This window comes from Sarcophilus harrisii, chromosome 2, assembly GCF_902635505.1.
Source record: "Sarcophilus harrisii chromosome 2, mSarHar1.11, whole genome shotgun sequence".
NCBI classification, from domain to species: Eukaryota; Metazoa; Chordata; class Mammalia; order Dasyuromorphia; family Dasyuridae; genus Sarcophilus; species Sarcophilus harrisii.
This window is the reverse complement of record NC_045427.1, coordinates 116,391,378-116,412,926: the sequence shown is the minus strand read 5'-3', so window position 1 is coordinate 116,412,926 and position 21,549 is coordinate 116,391,378. Positions and strand designations below refer to the sequence as shown.

General features: G+C 40.0%; 1 protein-coding gene across 2 annotated transcripts in view; it reads left to right on the top strand.

Annotated features, from left to right (window-relative positions):
• Positions 1-549: 549 nt before the first annotated feature.
• PCYOX1 (prenylcysteine oxidase 1) overlaps positions 550-21,549 on the top strand; it is a 25,961-nt gene continuing 4,961 nt past the window's right edge. Inside the window, exons 1-5 of one of the 2 annotated variants that reach the window (XM_031950635.1) lie at positions 550-845; positions 6,134-6,340; positions 8,838-9,012; positions 15,544-15,755; positions 16,164-16,316. In XM_031950635.1, the coding sequence (XP_031806495.1) occupies positions 674-845; positions 6,134-6,340; positions 8,838-9,012; positions 15,544-15,755; positions 16,164-16,316 (919 nt within the window). In that variant the 5' untranslated portion in view covers positions 550-673. Of the gene's footprint in view, positions 846-1,071; positions 1,357-6,133; positions 6,341-8,837; positions 9,013-15,543; positions 15,756-16,163; positions 16,317-21,549 lie in introns of those variants that run through there. The other variant, XM_031950636.1, reaches the window with a different exon arrangement.

The window sequence follows — 21,549 nt, the reverse complement described above, 5'->3', positions numbered from 1 at the left end:
CAAGTTCCCATCTACAAAAGGTAGCCCTCCCTCCCGGGACTCTTGGGAGCCTCTAGTAAAGGACACAAGGCGCGTTGTGCGAAGGATGCACTGTGTGCGAAGGACGCACTGTGTGCGAGCGCTAGCGATTTCGCCATTTCTCTCCTTGCTGGTTCTACCACTGCGGGACCCTGCTTTTTCCCTCGCTCAGACGTGTTTAAGCGACGCTGGCATAGGAGGAGATAAAACAAATACACAAATCCGACACTGACTGATAAGAAGTCATTTCTGCCACGCCCACAGTGCTATCCGATCCCTTCCCGGACCGCGAGCCAGTTTAAGAAGCTTTGGGCCCGATGACCTTAGTGTTTCCTTGCGCCTCTTTGCAGAATGCGCGGGGAGTTGGGAACGATGCGCTCTGGTTTTTTGCTTACAGTTGCATTTCTCCCTCGGCCACCCTAACTTTTCCCGGGTTTCCCATTCCGCTCTCCCGCATGCGCAGCACACACACCCGGGGGGGGGAGGTTCCAGCGGGTGGGCGGGGCTGGCGGCTGCCGGGGCCCAAGGAAGAGGCGAGGGAGCGAAGAAAGGAAGGCCGGGGAAAGGGAGGGGCGGGGCGTTCAGGCTCCGCCTCCCCCCGGTCACCTGGCTGCACCCCCGGCACTTGTGCGCGAGCTAGCGAGCGTGTAAGGCCATGGAAGACGCGGGTGTTGGGCGCGCGCGTCGAGGCAGCCCGGCGCTCCTCGGGCGTGTGGCCGCCTTCCGGGGCCTCCCGGGGCCTCGCCTGACGCTGCTGCCGCCGCTGCCGCTGCTGCTGCTCTGCGGGCCGGTCCTGGGAGAACTGCGCGCCCCTCCGGAAAAGCTTGGTAGGAGAGCCGGGCACGCCGACTGCGGGAGGACGGGGGGGAGTGCATGCCCATCCCCCAGCCCCCGCCCCGTCCCCGGCGCAGCCCCCGCCCCGTCCCCGGCGCAGCCCCCGCCCCGTCCCCGGCGCAGCCCCCGCCCCGTCCCCGGCGCAGCCCCCGCCCCGTCCCCGGCGCAGCCCCCGCCCCGTCCCCGGCGCGGCCCCCTTTTGCATACCCAGAGCGGGAAGAAACGGGGCCCGTGCCGGGGCAGAGCGCTCCAGCTGCCCGAGGGGAAACAGTGATTAGAGCCGGCCAGCCCCGACCAATCGTGCATGGGCTCGGAGTACAGATGAGGAAACTGAGACCGCCGGGGAGTCAGTGGCCGAGTCGGGACTACTCCTGATTCTGGGGGTGGCGGCGGGAGAGAGGGAGGATCGTGGAAGGCGTGACTCCGGCCCTGCCCGTTGTATGATTTTAGGCGGATCTCTTGAGACGACTGGGCCTCAGTGGTCCTTCTCTGCCTGCTCTAAAGGTGATGGAGTGAGGGGCGGACGTTAATATCGCACTTTTTTTATTTCTTTAATTTGCATCCGAGTTGTGATTTCCCTAGCCGTGCGGAAAGGCGTCTTTCCACTGACACTGTTGCTCCCCATGCAATGCTCTTTTCTGCTTTACTGCGCTGGGGGCGGTCTGTGTCGGACGTCGGAGCTGACAGCCGAGGCTTAGGTGGTCCTAGGGTTGGAGCTGGAGGAGACCTGAAGCCGTCTAGTCCGAGCTCATTCCTGGACCTCAGTTTCTTGTTCTGTAAGGCAGCAGGGCATTTCTTCAAGTCCTAGACATTTATGTGCACCCCCACTTTACAGAAGGTGAACCAGACCTCTGTGGGTTCCTGAGTTGGGGAATATGAGAAGGAAGGAGAATAGGTTCTCCATAGGACCCTTGAGCATCCTGAATTCGGAGCAGAGAGGCGGCTTTGTGAGGATCTTTTCTGCAGGCAAACATGGTACTAACTCAGATTTATTCCATGCCATTCCTTGTTTCTCGGAAGGCCTCTCTCGGAAGTGGGACATGCAAAAGTCTATTTGTCCATTTTACAGATAAGGATGAGCCAGAGGCTGAAAGTTTTAGAGCTGGTATTGGAATCTCAATCTTCTGACTCCCAGTTGGACAGCTTCTTCCTCTCCTCCCTCTCCCCTCATTACTATAGTAGATTGCCTTTCTTCATGGCCCCAAACTCTAGCATTTGTAGTGAGCTCATGGGGCTGGAGTAGCACAAAGTAGGTCACTTGTTTTGACTCTTGGACCTCAGAAGCCTTTTCCCTAACCCTTTGGAGTAAACTCAGCCAGGAGCACAGATTGTTCTTTGGATACAGCTTGGATACTCCTGTGTATGGGTGATAACTAAATAGATCTGGAGTAACACTTAAGTAATTATTTTGATACAGAAGAAAGTGAGCCGGGGATTGTTTCTTCCTGGTTCTTGGTGGTAACAAGGTCTTCTAGAATCAGAGGTTTAGGAGGGTGGGAGAGAGGTATTGGACTGCTGAAGATGAAATGAGAAGAATAAGTGAAGTGAGTGGCATATTTTAATATTATTTTTTTAAAAATTAGATTTGTTCTTTCTTTAGTATAGATAATTTACCCTACCAACGTTGAGCCACACTTCTCTGTTTATAATAAAACTTATATTGTTTTAAGGGAGTAGCCTGATGCATGTTAAAGTTAAATGATTTGTTTAAGGCCAGATAGAAAACATAGTATAGGGGGAATAGAGAGGCCTTATAGAGAGCCATTGAGTGAGAAAACCTCCAAGTCTCTATTCTGATAAGTAATCCCTAAATATGCACACACAAAAAAAGTTCTTCTGGACACTAAGGTGTTTTACCATTTTTTTTTTTAAATTTTAATAGCCTTTTATTTACAGGTTATATGTATGGATAACTTTACAGCATTGACAATTGCCAAACCTCTTGTTCCAATTTTTCCCCTCCTTCCCCCCTACCCCCTCCCCCAGATGGCAGGATGACCAGTAGATGTTAAATATATTAAAGTATAAATTAGATACACAATAAGTATACATGACCAAACCGTTATTTTGCTGTACAAAAAGAATCAGACTCTGAAATATTGTACAATTAGCCTGTGAAGGAAATCAAAAATCAGGTGGGCAAAATATAGGGATTGGGAATTCAATGTAATGGTTTTTAGTCATCTCCCAGAGTTCTTTTGCTGGGCGTAGCTGGTTCAGTTCATTACTGCTCCATTGGAACTGATTTGGTTCATCTCATTGCTGAGAATGGCCAGGTCTATCAGAATTGATCATCATATAGTATTGTTGTTGAAGTATATAATGATCTCCTGGTCCTGCTCATTTCACTCAGCATCAGTTCGTGTAAGTCTCTCCAGGCCTTTCTGAAATCATCCTGCTGGTCATTTCTTACAGAACGATAATATTCCATAACATTCATATAAAAGGTGTTTTACTTTATGGAAAGTCTGATTAAATTTATTGCCTAAAAGACCTCTGCGCAGTTGGCAGGCCTTGCTCGGACTTTATTCTATTCAAAACTAAATCCTTAAGTTGCCTTAGATAAGTCTATTTTTGTCTTAGGTCACATTACCTTATTAGTTACCTCTCCAGTCTCTCCTGTGAAATGGTATCCTGTGGAGTCATTAACATATGTTTATCTGTATACTTATGTAAAGTCTTTCAATGCCTCATCACGTTGGAGTGTAACCCTAGTTTTCCCTAAGGGCTATGTCAGCAAATTCTGTCAGGACCTACCAAGCTGGAAAAGCTTGACTACAAAGCTCAGTGATGGAGCTCCATGTCTGTATAGAATGTCTATTGTTTGAGCATCAGACTGGCCAAGACTAGAGAAAGTTATCATCAGAACATAATGTGTTATATTCTACCACACATTCAAGGCCGTGCAGTCAGTGAAAACTTTCTTTGCCAAAGTTGTATTCAGTACCAGGTATTTCATTGTTTATTCTATTCTCATGGACTGACCTCAGGGAAAAGTTTGACAAATGCATAAAAAACAATATTGTTGCTGAATCTACTAGTATTTGATTCTTATCAGTTGATACATCTCTGCTTTTGTATAGGGTGGAGCATTTTATTTAAAAGTGTCAATTACTGTTCTTCCCCTATCCTTTTTGTCACAAAATTTGAAAATTACACAATTCCTTCTCCCTTCTTCTGTACCTCTTAAGAATTTTACTCTCATTCATGAAACTTTGAGCCTCTCTGATAAGTGAATATAACTTAGTACAAAATAAATCTCTATGGGCTGTGGTTGGGATTTTCTGTTATTAGAAATTATCTGTATCGCACATATTTAACTTATATCATATTTCTTGCTGGCTTGAGGAGGGAGGGAGAAAAATTTGGAACGAAGTTTTATAAAAATGAATGTTTGAAAATTATCTGTACATGTATTTGGAAAAATCAAATACTAACAAAAAAATTCACAAAAAAGAAATTATGTATATAAAGAATAATATTTAAAATTTTGTTTTAGTTAATAAGCATTTAATTTTTTTCCTTCCTGTCTCTCCTTTGGGCTTCCCATTGGAAAAAGAAAAACCAATCCATGTAAAAAATTATGCCTACTCAAACAAATTGGACATTTCTAGAAGTGTCATATTTTTCACATTTAGTCCATCACCTTTCTGTCAGGAGTAGAGTAGGGATGAGATTCATCATCACTGGTCATTTAGAATCTGGAAATTCCACTGGTTGTCTGGAAAGACTGAGAAGTGATACAAAGTGAAATGAACAGAACCCAGGAGAACAATTTATATTGTAAAAATTATAAACAATTTGAAAGATTTAAGAATTCTAATCAAAACAATGGATAATCCTCTGAAATCTTCCCTTTTATTAAATTTATGGCCTAACATTGTTATATCTATATTCTATAATTTGCTTAGCCATTCCTCAATTAATAAGCAACCTTTTTATTTATTTCCAGTTCTTTGCTAGTGGGCAAAGGGCTGATATATGTATATCTGTGTACTTATGAAAAATATGTTCAAAATAGATATAATAAAATACAAAATAAACTTAATAAGAGAGGAATTTTTCTTCTGTAATGAGTAATGTTAAAAAGTGTTCCAAGTTACACATTCCTACAAATACCACCTTCCTGAGCTTTTCTTACTTATTTGTAGTCTGGAATTCATAGGCTCATTCATAGAGCTGAAAGAGACTTAATAGAGTTTTGCCTTGATCAATTCCCTTTGTTTTATAGATGAGGAAAATTAAAACTGAAAACTAAATGATTTGTTGAATATCATAGTAACAGAATCACATTTTAAACCCAAGAGCTACTGGTTTTTTCATCTCCCTTCATGCTACCTGGTTCTGTTGCCAATATCAATATCTACTTACCAGTGTCTGTTTCAAGTCTCTGTTGCCACCATATTTCCTGCCTCTTAATTCCAGTTAATAATAACTGAAATTTAAAAGAAAAATTCAATATTTAATTTTCCTAATTATATGTAAAGGTAGTTTTCAATGTTAATTTTTGTAAGATTTTGAGTTCCAAATTTTTATTGTCCTCCCTTCTTTACCTCCTCCCTCCCCAAGCCAGCAAGCTATCTGATATAATAATAACTGAAATGTTAATAACACTTTTAATTTTATGAAGTGCTTTATCTCTCTCTTCACCTGTAATAACATGTGAGAGAAGTGATAGGAATATTCTCTAGTACTTAGCCCAGTGCTCATGTCTTAATTGCTTCATAAATATTTGCTTTATTTAATTTTTAAAGATGAGGAATGTAAAATTTATCCTAAGTGATTTGCCCAAGTCATACAGCTTGTAAGCAATAAATCTGGACTTCACAACATAGTCTCCTGACCCCAGATTCACTGTTTTATTTACTGCACTAGAAATGCCTCAACAACCACCTAATAAAGCTTAGGGAGAATGTGTAGTATAGTGGGGAGAGAACCTACCCCAGCATTAGGAAGAGCTGGATTCAGGTCCTGCCTCTAGCATATTCTGACTTCATGACATTTCCAAATCCCTATTTCTCAGGGTTTCAGGTGGCTTTCTTTAAAACAATAAGTTGGAGAAGACTTGCTCATCCATGTTGGTAGAAAGAGTTTCCTCACATTGAGGAAACTTTATTTAAAAAATTAAATTGCATAAATATATAAAATTCCCTATAAAAATAAAATCACAAGTTTGGACAAAAACAGTAATAACAATACAAAACTTGAAAACAAAAAGATAAACTACCTATTAACATTGGTTTCAGGAAGGAATATAATTCATTTTTTTTTTCCCTTTCAGCTGTTATTGGAGCTGGGATTGGGGGCACTTCAGCATCCTACTACCTGCGGCAGAAATTTGGGAAAGACGTGAAGATCCATGTATTTGAGAGAGGAAAGGTTGGAGGCCGCCTAGCTACTGTCAATGTTGAAGGGCAAGACTACGAGGCTGGGGGTTCTGTCATCCATCCCCTCAATCTGCACATGAAACGCTTTGTCAAGGAACTGGGTACATAGAGTTTTCTGTTCTTAGAGACAGGATGATGTTGTCTGATGACCTATGGCTATTTTTAACTCATTGGGACTGAAACTCTAACATTCTTGAGATTTTTCTATCTTTCTTTTTCTCTCAAAAGAAGTTAGTTGGGGAAAAAAACTATTTTATCATATTTTCCTTAACAACCAAGGGAAATATCTTTGCTATTTCAAGTATGGTGATAGTAGGGAGATTGTTTTGTTAATTTAAACCTGTTCTCAGAATGAATGAGAGCAGCCACAGGGAAATTGCTGTGGTGACTGTCGAGGATATGTTCATTAGCCACTGATTTTGCATCTTAAAATCATGATATTCTAAAGTGGGAAACCCCCTTATTTTTCTGATGGGGAAGTGACAGAGAATTAGAACAAGTAGTACAAAGGTATGTAGCAGAGACACTTCTAGTGCCAGTTCACTCTGGACCCTATATCTTGTGATTCCACATAGTGTTCCTTATAATAATAAAAACAACAGCAACAATAATAGTGACATAATAAAATTATAAATATTATTTATATATGTGTGCAAATGTATAAAATTATGTTTACTCATGATTACTTATATGATGATTATTAATAATTATAATAATGAATGATAATGCCTGGATTAGGGACTACATCTGTGATTTCATTGGCATAATGGACTCCTAGATGAGGAAATACCATTTAACACTGTTGGTCTGCAGCTTCTCTGCAATTTATAGTGTTACATGGTTTTACAGATGACTGAGAGGTTAAGAGACTTTACTACAGTCAAATATTAGAGACAGGACTTGAACCCATGTTTTAAGGCTTTATGGCTTGCTTTCTGTACACTATAATGATGCAGCTTCTATAGAAGCAAGAATAATTGCTAGCATTTAAATATAATTTTAAAATTTGCAAAATGCTTTATAATATTATCTTATTTGATCCTCCAAAGTTCTTTGTAAAGTGGTAGCTATTTTACAAATAAGGAAACTGAAGCAGAGAAATTTTTTTTTAATGACTTGGATCACACAGCTAATAAATATCTGAGGTGGGATTTTAATTCAGTTCTTCTGAATTTTCCACCACATTTTTAGTCTTCCTATTTAAAAGTGAGGGGTGGGGTAGACAAAGCTTGGAATTGAGAGATCTATCCAAGTAGTGAAGGGGATTTAGGGATACAGTGCAAGATGTTAGAGCTTTGTATTATATTTGGTCTTCATTCAGTTATCCAAAGGATTCATTTATGCAGATTTGTGGTGTGTGTGTTGTGAAAAAATGCTGTTAGTGACCCGCTGCCTTTAGACCTTGCCAAAAGTCATACAGTTAGTAAGAGATTTGAACCCAGGACCACTGGCTCCAGAACTGCTGTTATTTTTACCTACCTCATGTTGCTTGGCTTAGAACTGAACAAAATAGCACACCACTAGGTAAGCAAATATCAAATAGCAGATGTTCTAATCAGGGAGTGGATATATCTACTTTACAGATATAACTAGAGGAGACTATTTACAGATATATCTGTAAATTCAATTAAAGATTGATAGGAAAAGTTTTCAGGGAATTTAGTGTCTTAGACCCACAATATTGGCTACTTTTTGGGCAAATATTTATGACAGATTTAATGTTGAAATCTAAGAAAACATCAGTATAAATCATTCCAAAAAATTTGCTAAGCCTTTGGCTTTTAGCAAATTGTTTTATTTCTTGGACTTTTAATTTCCTTTCTCTGGATATTAGCTAATAGCAATCAAGAATCACAGTGTATCCACCTTGAAGCACCTTGGTGATCATCAAGCTTAATTAACTCTGTCCTGTTACAAATAAAGAAATTGAGACCTGCAAAGGTTTTATGGCTTACTAAGGGCACATACACAGGATTTTAGCCTCTGAGGATCCTTTTGTGTATCCTGGTTCTGTGATTTGGTGGATCCTGTCACCGTCACAGAGCATCTAGAGTTTTTGTAGCTGGTTCTCAATGTTCCATATTAGAAAGAACACTGATCAAGTGGAGCATATCTGAGGAGGGTGACTAGTTCCAAGAAAAGCCCACCAGCCATAATATAGGAAAGAGAGCGTAAGTAACTTGAAAGTATTGAGCCTGGAGGAGACTTAAGGGGGACTTGTTAGCTTATCTTTTGCAAGATATTTATTCATCTTGAAAAGAGATTAGAATGAAACTCTGTGGTTCCAGAGGTCAGGATTGGGATTAATAAGCAGATATACTAGGGAATACTTGATACTTGGGGCAGCTAGGTGGTACAGTGGATAGAGTGTTGGCCTGGAGTCAGGAAAACCTGAGTTCAAATGCAGTCTTAGACACTAGCTGTGTGACTTTGGGCAAGTCATTTAATTCTGTTCATCATTGTGGTCATTATGTACATTGTCCTTTTGGTCCTACTTATTGTGTTCTACCATCAATTTATGCAAATGTATTAAACTACTTTAAAGTGATCTCCAAGGTGCAGCAAAATCACTGGCTTTCCCTCTCTCCATTTTTGCAGATCTCTCCACTGTTCAGAGTGTTGATGGCCTCATGGGTATTTATAATGGAGAGGATCTTGTATTTGAAGAGAGCAGTTGGTTCATCATTAACATGATTAAGCTTGTCTGGCATTATGGATTTCAGTTTCTCCGGATGCATATGTGGATAGAAGATATCTTAGACAAATTTATGAGGTAATTGTTTTATCATAAGAAACATTTTTAAATTTTATGAACGTTAGGAATTCTAGTTTCTGGATTTTGCTTCCCAGAGACTTAATAGGATTGTCATAAAAATTGTAGGGACTACTGGAGGGATTTTTTTTATTCACAAAGCAGAGAGGGATTGTTCCAATTGAAGAAATGTTTTCAGGGAATATGGCAACCTTAAAGCCAGGCTAGCAGGGGTAGAAAGAGTTCAGGCTTTTTCTGGCTTGCCCATATTAAATGGTACCACCATATTGAGATGAGTCAGCAGCTATAACAGCTTGAAGAGTTTTGTAACCCTTTAAAGTTTCCAAAACAAAAGTTTCCAAAATACTTTTTCACCCAACCGTTTGAGATGGGAAATGTAGTCATCAGAAATGTAGTTATTGGTACTCTCATTTCTTAGAGAAAAGTGAGATGATGACCCAAAACCACATAACAAGGATCAAATCTGGATTCATATTCAAGTCTCCTGACTTCCAGGTCAGATGCTCTTTCTGTAATGCTCAGATACCTCTTTATGGGTTTTATGTAATTAAGAATTTTTATTAAGATATGATATTTATACACAACCTAATTTTCTTTCAAAACAAAGCCCAATTTGGGGTAAGGTTAGACTTAGGGATGGATGCTGGTTACATGCATATTGGAATGGCTAATTTTGAACTTTGTGGAGAAAGAGGCCTGTGCATACAAGATGGTGGCAGAAGTAATAATTTATTACCACAATTGTCCTGCCAACTGAATAAACTAAGTGCCATATTATCAAATTACATACCACTTAACATAACCCACTCCTTAGTTCAAGTGGGATAAACTTGCTGCTATTTCTTTTTTTTTTTAGATTAATAAAGGAGGTTTATTATTGAGTTTAGAAGTAGGAGATAGGTGAAGGTAGAGATAAGGAGGGCACTGGACAGAGGGTCCAGTGGACAGAGGGTCCTCACACGGTGACCATGTTTGGAATCTCTGCAAAGAGGGGTTCCCAGTGTGGTCTTTGGGGTGTAGCCCCAAAGTTGGCTCAGATCCGGGTGGGGCTGGGACAGGTCCGGACCTTCTATTGGAATTCAAAGGGACCAGGATTTGTGAGTCAAAGGGTAATTTACATTAGCTAGGGGGGTTGGGAATCAAAGAATGGAATCTTTCCCGCATCATTCCCCCCTCAAGCAGTTGGAACTTAAATTCATTTAAGGAAAAAGACATTGGGCAAAGTCAGTTATTGAGACAGAATTGAAGATTTTCTCCTTCCAGGATTTTCCAAGTTCAGGGGTCCCCTCTTCATCTCCCCCTCAAGCAGTAACCTCCAAAGGCATGTGGGAAAAGGGGCGCTGATCTCCTCTTAACTGCTTCGAGCTGGCAAGGGTCGTAGAGATTTGGGGTTCATGCCAGGAGGTGAGGCGTGAGGTATGGGATTTGGGGATGGCAGCAGGGCATTTAAGGGGTGCTTGTCCCGGTCAGTTGTTCCCAGTCAATTGTCCCATGTTCTCCAGGCTGAAGGGCTGCTATTTCTTTAACCTGCTAAGTCTCATAGATTTCTCTTTTCCTCAAATCTTAATTGCTGGGAAATTGAGCTTTGTTGTTTCTTTGGAGTCCATGAAGTCTCACAACAAGGGATTTTCTTTTGAAGTATCTTTTAGAGCCACTGAAATCATTAATTAGAAAGAACAAACGTTTGTAAATCATTCATCAACCCAGAGACAAACTTCTTTTAAAAGTCAGTAGTTAACTTGTTCCTACAAGCCCTGGAAGCTAGGCAGGAAGGGCTGGGCTGCTGTTCAGGTACCTTATCTCAGGTACTTTTTAGCAAGTAGAGAATTGCTTATTTGAGAAGGGTCACCTCTCTTGGGCTGCTGTAGCAGTGAATGTTGTTTGTCCTTCACTCTTGAAGTACATCAAAGAGGTGATGCCATGAGTTGTGAGTGAATTGGATTTAAGTGAGTTTGGACTGTGCAAAGTCATCTGCTTCACTTTCCCCTCCAGAACCATATGAGTCCAGTGGCAAGATATAAATCAGGGTGACTGAATAAGCTTTAAATAAAAGCCAGCAACAGCAATAGATAAACATGTTTCAAGAGGAGTTTCAGAGTTTTGCAAGTTGTGCAAATTCAGTTAAGCAGGACACATTTAGCTACTATATGTCACATAGCTAGTAGGAGTCTAAGGTTGGACTCAGGTCTTCTTGTCTTGAGGGCCAGTGCTCCATCTGTTGAGGTCAGGAACCGAATGTTGAGGTGTAGACCACATGTTGAGGTCTACATTTGGGGTACCTAAATGAAATTAGGGTTTAGTTAAGGTCTAGTGGCAGGTTTGGGGTACAGGGAGTCAAACAGAGTTCCCCTGCAACCCCCTTAGATTCGGCGCAAGGATACGGCGGTATATGAGGTCTAGAAGCGGGGTGGATTCCCAATAAAAGCATTTATTAGCCCAGAGAGCTAGATTAATAAAAGAGGTTTATTATTGAGTTTAGAAGTAGGAGATAGGTGAAGGTAGAGATAAAGAGGGCACTGGACAGAGGGTCCAGTGGATAGAGGGTCCTCACATGGCAACCATGTTTGGAATCTCTGCAAAGAGGGGTTCCCAGTGTGGTCCTTTTAAGTCGGAGACTTAGCTCGAGGGGCTTTGGGGTGTAGCCCCAAAGTTGGCTCAGATCTGGGTGGGGCTGGGATAGGTCCGGACCTTCTATTGGAATTCAAAGGGACCAGGATTTGTGAGTCAAAGGGTAATTTACATTAGCTAGGGGGGTTGGGAATCAAAGATTGGAATCTTTCCCGCATCACATCAACTTTACTGCCTAGCTGTCCCAAGATAATGTGTATTTTATATGTACCTATTTTCATTATGTTTCCTTCATTAAAATTTAATATTCTTGAAAGCAGGTACTATTTGCTTTTCATTGAATACCTAGCACTTGATATGGTACCTAACATTAGTAAATGCTTAATTTTGTTGCTTAATTTGTTGATAGGTTGAAAGGAACTGTATGGTATTTTTATTATTAAAGCAATTTTCTTTTCAGAATTCACAGTATTCCCTGGAATATCTGGGGAAATCTCATGTTAGGACACAGCTAGGGTTAGGAATTACCCAAGCAAATCTGGGGCCAGTGAAGAAGCTAGGCGCCTGATTCACCTGCATTTCATCTCATCATAATTCTTGCCAAACCTGAATATCATATAATTGCAAAATATTTTCTCCACTTTCAGTTTCTTTGAGTAGGACAGAAACTTAAAGCTGTTCACATTGTTTTGAATGGAAATGGTGATAGTAGAAGAAGTGTTAGAAAATTTGGCCACAAAAGAATCCATTAGCATCCCCTGAAACTGGCCTGGTTAATCTATTTTCCTTCAGGATGTCTTTTTGTCTCATTGATAGTCTTTAAGAGGGAGTATTTGTTCCCTTGATTTCATAAAGGGCGTATGGGGGGGGGAGAAGGGAAGAGAGAGGGAAAGAGAGGGAGAGAAACAGATAGATACTATTAAGGAAGTTAGAGAAGCACAGGAATCTGTGTTCAAAATTAATTTATAGTCCTAGAATGTACCATGGAGCAGCGTCTGCCAACTCATTGATAAAGTCAGCAAGGAAGACTAGTGAACTACATTTAGCATTGGGCTGACTCATTTTGTGGGAAAGTCTGGTGTTAGCTTACTGGTTTTCCAGGTCCTCCATAGGCTGGTTCACCCTTCTTCTCTTTCTTTCCTCCTCACTGTTACACAATTTTCCACTACATATTTTATTGGGCCTTTCACTTCTCTCAAACTATCCAAATCCCAATACCTACCTATTTCATGAAATTTTTCTTTCTTCCTTCCTTCCTTCCTTCTTTTCTTTCCTTCCTTCCTTCCTTCCTTCCTTCCTTCCTTCCTTCCTTCCTTCCTTCCTTCCTTCCTTCCTTCCTTTCCTTCCTTCCTTCCTTCCTTCCTTCCTTCCTTTTTCTCTCTTTCTTCTCTTTCTTTTCCTTTTCTTCCCCCTTTCCCTCCCTCTCTCCCTCCCTTCTCCCTTCCCTCTCCTTATTTCCCTCCCTTTCCAAACGACAAGGTCTAGATTTAGGGAACCAAAATGAGATTAGTGTTCCTTGTGGTCAGAGAGTTAAATGATAAAGTCTAGTGGCAGGTTCAGTGTTCAGGGAACCAAATGGAGAGATTTGGCTCCCCTGTACCCCCTTGGGATTCAGCACAAGGGTAGGGAGTTTTGGGGAACCCCCCTTCTGGTGGCACAGAGATTCTCTGTAAAGGAATTTACAGACCCAAAAACCTAGATTGATAAAAGAAGTTAATTATAGGAATTGGGAAGTAAGGTTAGAAATCCTGACAGAAAGGCATAAAGTCTCGTTAGGGATATAGGTGAGGGTAAAGAAAGGGTAGTACTGGAAAAGACTATTATTCCAGTGGGCAGAAGCCTCCTTGGCATAGCATGACATGTTTAGAACCTCTGCAAAGAAATGAGTTTTTAATTGCCATTTTTATAAGGAGGTCTTTGGCTGCAATCGAGGCCTGCTCCCCCCCCCCCCCCAATGAAGCCTATGGGTGGAGTTTGAATTGAATAGAAGATCTTTAATTGAATAGGGTTGGAATTCTTTTAGCTCAGGACTGAACCAACCCCATCTAGGTAACAGAATGAAACTGTTTTGTTTCCCTCATTGGGGGTGGGGGAATGGGGTTGAAGGAGATTTTGGAGTTTCCGGATCCCTTCTTCATTCCCCCCTCAAGCCTCCAAATGCATTTGGGATAAAGGAACATAGATCTCTTCTTCAATAGCTGCTTTGAGCTGGCAAGGGTCATAGAGATTTGGGGGGAGGTTCATGCCAGGAAGGTGAGGCATGAGATGTGAAAATGGCAGTAGGGTATCTAAGGGATGTTTGTCCCAGTCAGTTATCCCATGTTCTCCTGGCTGAAGGGCAGTTGAAAATCCAAAGCTTGAGGCTTAGAGAAAACAGATATCAGGAGCAGATTAAAAGTGGGGTGTCATCCAGGGTTAAAATGGTGACATTTAATGGGGCCTTTTGCAGGAAATGCATCACTTCCTTCCTTTCCTCCCTCTCTTCTTTCTTTCCTTTCTCCTTCCTTCCTTTCCTTCCTCCCTCCCTCTCTTCCTTTCTCCCTCCCTTTTTTCCTCCCTCCCTCCTTTCCTTCCTCTCTTCCTCTTTCCCTCCTTTCCTCCTTTCCTTCTTTCCTTTTTTCTTTCCTTCCTCCCTTCCTCCTTCCCTCCCTCCTTTCTTTGCTCCATTCTTCCCCCATTATCTCCCTTTATTTCTTCTTTCCTTTCCTTTCCCCGTTCCCCTTCCCTTTCCCTTTCTCTTTCCGTTTCCCCTTCTCCTTTCCTTTTCTTTCTCTCTTCCTGTCTTCCTCTCCTTCCCTTCCTCTCTTTTCTCTACCCCTCTACCTCTCCCTCCTTTCTTTGTCTCTGCCTCTTTATCTTTTTCCCTCTCTGCAGAGGAATATGAACTTGATTTTGACGAGGGGAGCCTGAAACTGAAGGGAGGACCTCAAAACTTTCTGAAAACTCCTTCAAGGAGAAATTCTCCTTGAACCCTGCCTCTCTGTGAAACCTGCCCCAAGGAACCAAGATAAAGTGGTTTATCTTGGTGGGACTAGTTGAAGTTGGACATCTAGATTTCTATTGACCCCTATTGTTGGCTCAAAACCATTCCCAGTAAGTGATCTCATCTAGGCTTGGGGGCAGTGACACATTGAGGGAATCTCATTCAATTGAAACTTCTGTCTCAGATTTCCTTATAAAAATGGTAACTTGGGGCTCCATCCTTGCAGAGGACCTAGAAGAGAACCAAGAAAGAGAGCATCTTCTGTTCTTCATGGACCTTGCTATGCATGGCATGGCAGCAACCTCTGTCTGCTGGAATGATATTCTCTTTCAGCGTTACCCTCTCTTTATCTTCTCCTATTTCCCTAATGAGACTTTTATATCTCTCTGTTGGGATTTCTCTGCTAGAAACTTTACTTCTCTGTTGGGACCTTGCCACTAAGGAATTGCATAGCAAAGGCTGACTTCCCAATGCCAATGATAAACTTCTTTTTATCAGTCTAGCTTTTCAGGTTCATAAATTCCTTTACAAAAGACCTCTGCACCACCAGAAGGGGTTCCCACAACTCCCTGCCCTGTGCCGAATCCTAGGGGAATCTGGGGGAGCCAAACCTCTTCATTTGTTTCTCTGAACCCCAAACTTGCCACTAACTTCATCATTTAACTCTCTGAGCACCAGGAATCCTAATCTCACCACTTTTGGAAACATATTGGATGTATAGTGATTGTAGAACCAAAAAAGGGTAGATATAGCCAGCAAGCAGTAGATACCAGGGAATGAAACCCAGGAGAGGCCCTAGGACTAGAAATATTCAACCCTCTATTGGTTTTGATTGCATAATACCATTTCTTCCTTCTTTCTTTTACCTCTACTTATCCTTTCCTCACCTTCTCACATTGACAGCTTCTGGAGCACAAGCTGTGGGGCCAGGAATTATTTTTTTTGGTGCTTAATGACTCTTTCCCCTCTTTTCAATAAAGGATTTACCGCTATCAGTCCCATGACTACTCTTTTAGTAGTGTGGAAGGCTTGCTACATGCCCTAGGAGGGGACGAATTCACTGGAATGCTCAACCGGACCATTCTCCAGTCCCTTCAGAAAGCAGGTTTCTCAGAGAAATTCCTCAATGAAATTGTTACTCCCGCCATGAGGGTCAATTATGGCCAGAGCACAAGCATCAATGGCTTTGTAGGTAAGTCAGCATATTCTGTTTGCTTTGGATCTACTCAAAGAAATATGTTTTCTCAAAGGGTCGTGCTGTGGTTGGAACAGCCTTGACCTCTCTGTACCATCTCCATGTTAGAATGATTCTTATTCCACAAGGTCCATGAAGAACAGAAAATGCTCTTTCTTGACTCTCTGTTTAGAGAAGATCTAGCAAATATCTAATGGAAATAAAGATGAAACTTACATAGAATCAGTCTTCTCCTACTCTTAGTCGTTATATGAAGACCCATGAAAGATCTAAACATAACTTCATCCACTCCATTGCTATTCTGAGCTGTGGAACAATGTTGACCAATTTGGGGAAAGTGGATGGAGGGAAGCCTTCTTGTGTGGCCTGTCTTCTTTTTTAAACACTTTTTTCTCCCTCTGACAGGTGCAGTGTCCTTGTCAGGTACAGATTCTGGACTGTGGTCTGTGGAAGGTGGAAATAAACGTGTTTGTGAAGAGCTCCTTCAGTTTTCCAAAGCTTTGCTTATCTCTGGCTCAGTCATGCACATAGAGGAGAAAGCAAGGATGACACAGACAGGTAAGCTTCTTTGCAAGTTTTTCAGTTTTTTTCCTCCTAAACTTTTCCAGAAGATGATTATTTAGTGTTTGGGGGACCAGGGGTAAGGTAGTCAGAGAAATCTTTCTTTTCCTTTCTACCCCATCATCCCAAATTTACCATTTATGTGTTCATTTCAGTTTGACAGACATTGGTCAAGCATTGACTATATGCAGGACACTAGACACTCAGAATACAGAACCAAAATTTAAGCAGTCAGTCCCTACCCTAAAAGAAGGAGACACAATTATGGTATAAAACCCGTGCTCAGATAGGTAAATTCAAAACAATTTGAAAGCACAAGAAATATTAACAACTAGAGGCTGAAGGATGAGGTGGAATGACCTAAGGCATCAAAAAGGAAGTGGCTACTAACCTGAGTCTTGAAGGAAGATAACCTTTCTGAGAATTAGAGAAGTTGTTGTTGTTGAGTCTTTTCCATTCTGTGACTTCATTTGGTTTTTTGTTTTGTTTTGTTTTGTTTTGGCAGAGATACTGGAGTGGTTTGCCATTTCCTCCTCCAACTCATTTTATGGATGAGGAAATAGGTTTAATATTTAACAGGGTTAAATGATTTGCTCAGGACAAGCGCTGAGTAAGTGTCTTGAGGTTGGATTTGAATTCATGAAAATGAATCTTCTTGTGACTCAAGGGCCAGCATTCTATCCAGTTTGCCATCTAGCTACTCTGGAGATGAGGTATATTTTAGCTGTGGGGGGAACACTTTAGGTAAGTGCCCATAGAAGGGAGTTGAACTGTCAGTTTTAGACCATAGTTCCTGGGCTAATATGATTAAAACATAGAGAATGTAAAGATGAATTAATGAAAAAATTATCCTGCTTACTCTTGAAGAGCCCTATTCTCCCAATCACAAAAATTCTTAAAATTGATAATCTTCCTTTCCCTCTCCCTCACCACCCTCATCCATATCTAACCTATTGACAAGTCTTATTGAGTTTATATCTGCATCTTTTTCATCAATAGTTAATCTCCATGTATACCCCCCCTTATTTAGGCCTTCAGAATTTCTTGTCTCACCTATAATAATTTGTTAAATAGTCCTCTTCAATTCACCCTCCAGATAACTCACAATATTCTTTTTCTATGGCACATGTTTGACCATATCATCATATCAGATAAATTCAAAACTAGATAACCTTTAAGATGTTACTTATTCAGTGATTATTTTGAATTTAGCACTGTGATAAGCTTTGTAGATTCATGGACAAAGGTAGTTCTTGCCCTTAGGGAATTTACATTCTAATAGAAGGAGACAACACTTTGATAGTAAATTAGAAATGGGGGAGGGATGTTTTGGTTTTGATTGTCTTACCTAAGGCAAATAGAGCAAGAGGGGAGTAGATTAACATCCTTTTCCATTGGAAATAGTGATTTGACTTAGTTCCAGATAAAAGGAGATGATGATGATTGAAGAGTAAAGTAAAGCATAATTGGAGATGGGCCTAGGTATAATTGGGTGACTGAGATAAAAATGAAAAGAGGATGAAAATGTAGGTTGGAACAGATTGTAGTGGGCCTTAAATATGAGACTAAGATATAAAGTATTTGTGTATTTTTTTCTCTAAAGGCAATAGAGAACCTCTAAAGATTCTTCTTAAAAATATTTTTATTATAATAATAATTGTCAACAAAAACAAGTAGTATAATAAACATTCAAAGTAAAACAAAGATTAGAACATTCTATTTAAAAACTCCTTAAAAGTCAGAACTAAATGAATTATAAACAAAAAAGCTTTTGTCTTATGTCTTCTTTGTTTGATCTGAAATTCTGTAATTTATGCTTTTGCTTTCTTTTGAAAAAATATAATTGGCTTGTGTATACACAGTTCTGGATCTGCCATTCTTCTCTGATTTGTGGAATTCTTTAAAAATTTCCTTGTATGCTTCAGATGTAATGTTTTTATGGCACTATAATATTTTGTTAGATTAGTAAACCATAATTTATTCAGCCACTCATCAGTTGTATATATAGATTGCTGTAGTTTTTGTTGTTGTTAATGTTATCATTTTAGTAGATAATAAGGTAACATCTTAAAGGTTGTCTCAATTTGAATTTTTCTGATTGTTAGAGTGATATGGTCAAACATGTGCTTTAGGAAGAGAATATTGGGAGCTATCTGGAAGGTGAATTGAAGAAAACTATTTAACAAATTATTATAATAATTGAGGCAAGAAATTTTGAGAGCCTGAACTAAGTGGAATGTACATGGAGATAATAGTATTGATGAAAGAGATGCAGAAGTAGACTCAATAAGACTTGTCAGTAGGTTGGATATGGATGAGGGTGGTGAGGAAAAAGTCTTTAAGATGATAATCTGGTTAAGAATTTTCATAATTGGGGGAATGAGACTCCTTAAAGGTGAGCAGAATTTTTGGTTTGTAAAATTTGAGAGAGGGAGATGGAACAGCTAGTAGGCAATTAAAAATGTGGGACTGAATTTCAAAAGTGATTGGAGCTGAGGTGATTGAAAATATGGAAGCCATGAGTTCAGTAATGTAAAGAATGTAAAGTTACAAAAGGAGAGGAACCAGGACAGTCTTAGAGCAAGTTAAGTTTAGGGGGTAGAAGCTAAATGATGAACCAATAAAGAAGACTGAAAAAAGAACATGGAGGAGGAGAACCAGGGGAGAGTAGTATTACTAAAGTCAGGAGAGGTGAGAATGTCAATAGTATCAGGAAATAAGAAAGGTTAAAGAGGATGTGGACTGGAAGAAGTTCACTAGATTTTCATAAGGAATCTTGGAGAGAACAGTTTGGTAGAGTTGTATGGGTGAAAGCCATATTGGTAGAGCTTTTATAAGATAATGAACTCTGGGGATGGTAGTGTCAAGTGTAGGTTTTTCAGGGATGGAGAATCCCTGGGTAGATTTTAAAGCATTATTGATGGAGGGGATAGATAAGGAGAGATTGAAAATGAAATAAGGAGAATAATTTGTAGGGCAAGCTTGCAAAAAATAGAAGGGAATTGGGATCATGTACACAGATGGCGGGATTGGCATTGATAAGGAACAAAGCCAGTTCTTCCTGGGTGATAAGAGCAAAGTAGCAGAGGATAAGTAAAGATTTAGATGAGTTTCAAGATTTTGAGTAAGGGAGATAAAACTCATGATGAATAGCTTAATTTTCTCAATAATGTGAAAAGGCAAGATCACAAAATTCAAATTGGAAGGGACCTCTCAGAGACATCTAATCCAACCCATATGTGAACAATGGTCCTACAATCTTCACTTGACTTATATAGCATGAAAAATCTATTATCTGGAGCAGCCTATTCCATTTTTGAATCAATCTAATTGTTGGGGCAGCTGGGTGGCACAGTGGATAGAACACCAGATCTGGAGTCAAGAAGACATCTTCTTGAGTTCAAATCTGACCTCGGACACTTATTTACTAACTCTGTGAGCATAGGCAAGTCATTCAACTATTCGCCTCAGTTCCTCATCTGTAAAAGGAACTGGGGAAGGAAATGGCAAACCACTGTAGTATCTTTGCCAAGAAAACTCCAAAAGAGGTCACAAAGAGTTGGACGCGATTGAAAAGAGATTCAGCAACAACAATTGTTAGGAAGTTTTGTCTTATACCATGCTGAAATCTGCACATTTTGACTTCCATATATTGTTCTTAGTTTTGGCCTCTGAGTATCTCTGACATCAACAAGTCTGATATTTCTTTTACAAGATGTTAATATTGTAATATTTACAATATTTACAAAAATATGTAAAATCCTTTAAATATTTTAAGTCCTTTTTCGTGTCCTGACTCCTTCTCCCTTTCCACTTCCAGTCACTGATCCCATAATTCTTGTTCTGTAAGTCTTCTTTTTTCATCATTTCCAGTTCCATTTATCCTGATCCCAATATGACATAAACTTTATCACCATCGTGGTCCTTTTTATCTGGATATTCTTCACTTTCTTATGAAGGTGTTTTTTTAAAATGTGGTGCCCAGAACAGATGTAGTACTTCAAATGTGATCTGATCAGGACAGAGTATAATGGGGCTATCACTTGCTTAATCCTGCCACTATGACTTTTTAAAAAATTATTATTATTATTATTATTTTTGCTGAGGCAATTGGGGTTAAGTGACTTGCCCAGGGTCACACAACTAGGAAGCGTTAAGTTTCTGAGGTCAGATTTGAAATTAGGTCCTCCTAATTTCAGGGCTGATGCTCTATTCACTGCACTACCTAGCTTGCCCCTACCATTATGACTTTTAATAAATACTGAGTTCTCCTTAGCTTTTTGAAATATTATATCCCATATTGAGTTTATAGTTCACCAACATCCTCAGGTCTTTTTTAGAATAATAGTTATATTCGGATGATTTCCCTATCTTAATGCTTGATTTAAAAAAACCACACATTTAAAATTATTAATATTTATCCCCTAAATTTTTTAACTTTAAATTTATTAGAGCCAACCTCTAGATTATATATAGCCTATTGGGAACTTTTGGATCCTGACTTTGTCAGCCCATGTATTATTTATCCCTCCTGGATTTGTGTTATTTGAAAGTCTTGTAAGGTAACTATAACAAGATTCCCTTATCCCTGTTGTCTTGATTTTGTCAAACCAAAAGTTTTTTAATTTTATGGAATCAGAATTTTATATTTTAACTTTTTTGATAATCTCTTATCCTTTGGTTAGGAAAGCTTACTTTAGCCATTGCCAGCCAAGGTACCTGATTTGATTTTCTTCTGATTTTTTAATGGTATGACTTTATACTCTGTTCCAACTTATCCCAAGTTGGTAGGAAAGAAGGCATATTCATAAAGTTACCCCATAAGTGGAACGATCCCATGTATTGTAGGCCTTCCACAGGCCTTATGCACCAGAAGGCTCTGGATCTGATAGTTCTGAGTTCTAATGGCAACTCTAGTGTTTACATCCCTACAGGCAAGAATAAACAAATATGAATTCATTGCCATCTCTGTAAGTTCATGCCAAGATGACAAAGAATAAAGTACATGTAAAATAATCTGCATGTGATTAGTGCTAGAATTTAGTGGTTCCAGGGACCTGTTGGCATGAATTTAACTAATATCTACTCAGAGGCTTGAAATCTTTGGTCATTGTGAGATTCTTAGTGAGTGTTCTCAGATGTTCAACTGAATTCATCATTTATTGGTTGCCTACTTAGTATGCAGATATTAAGTACGTACTTTATACAGACTATTTATACAGAGCTTGGA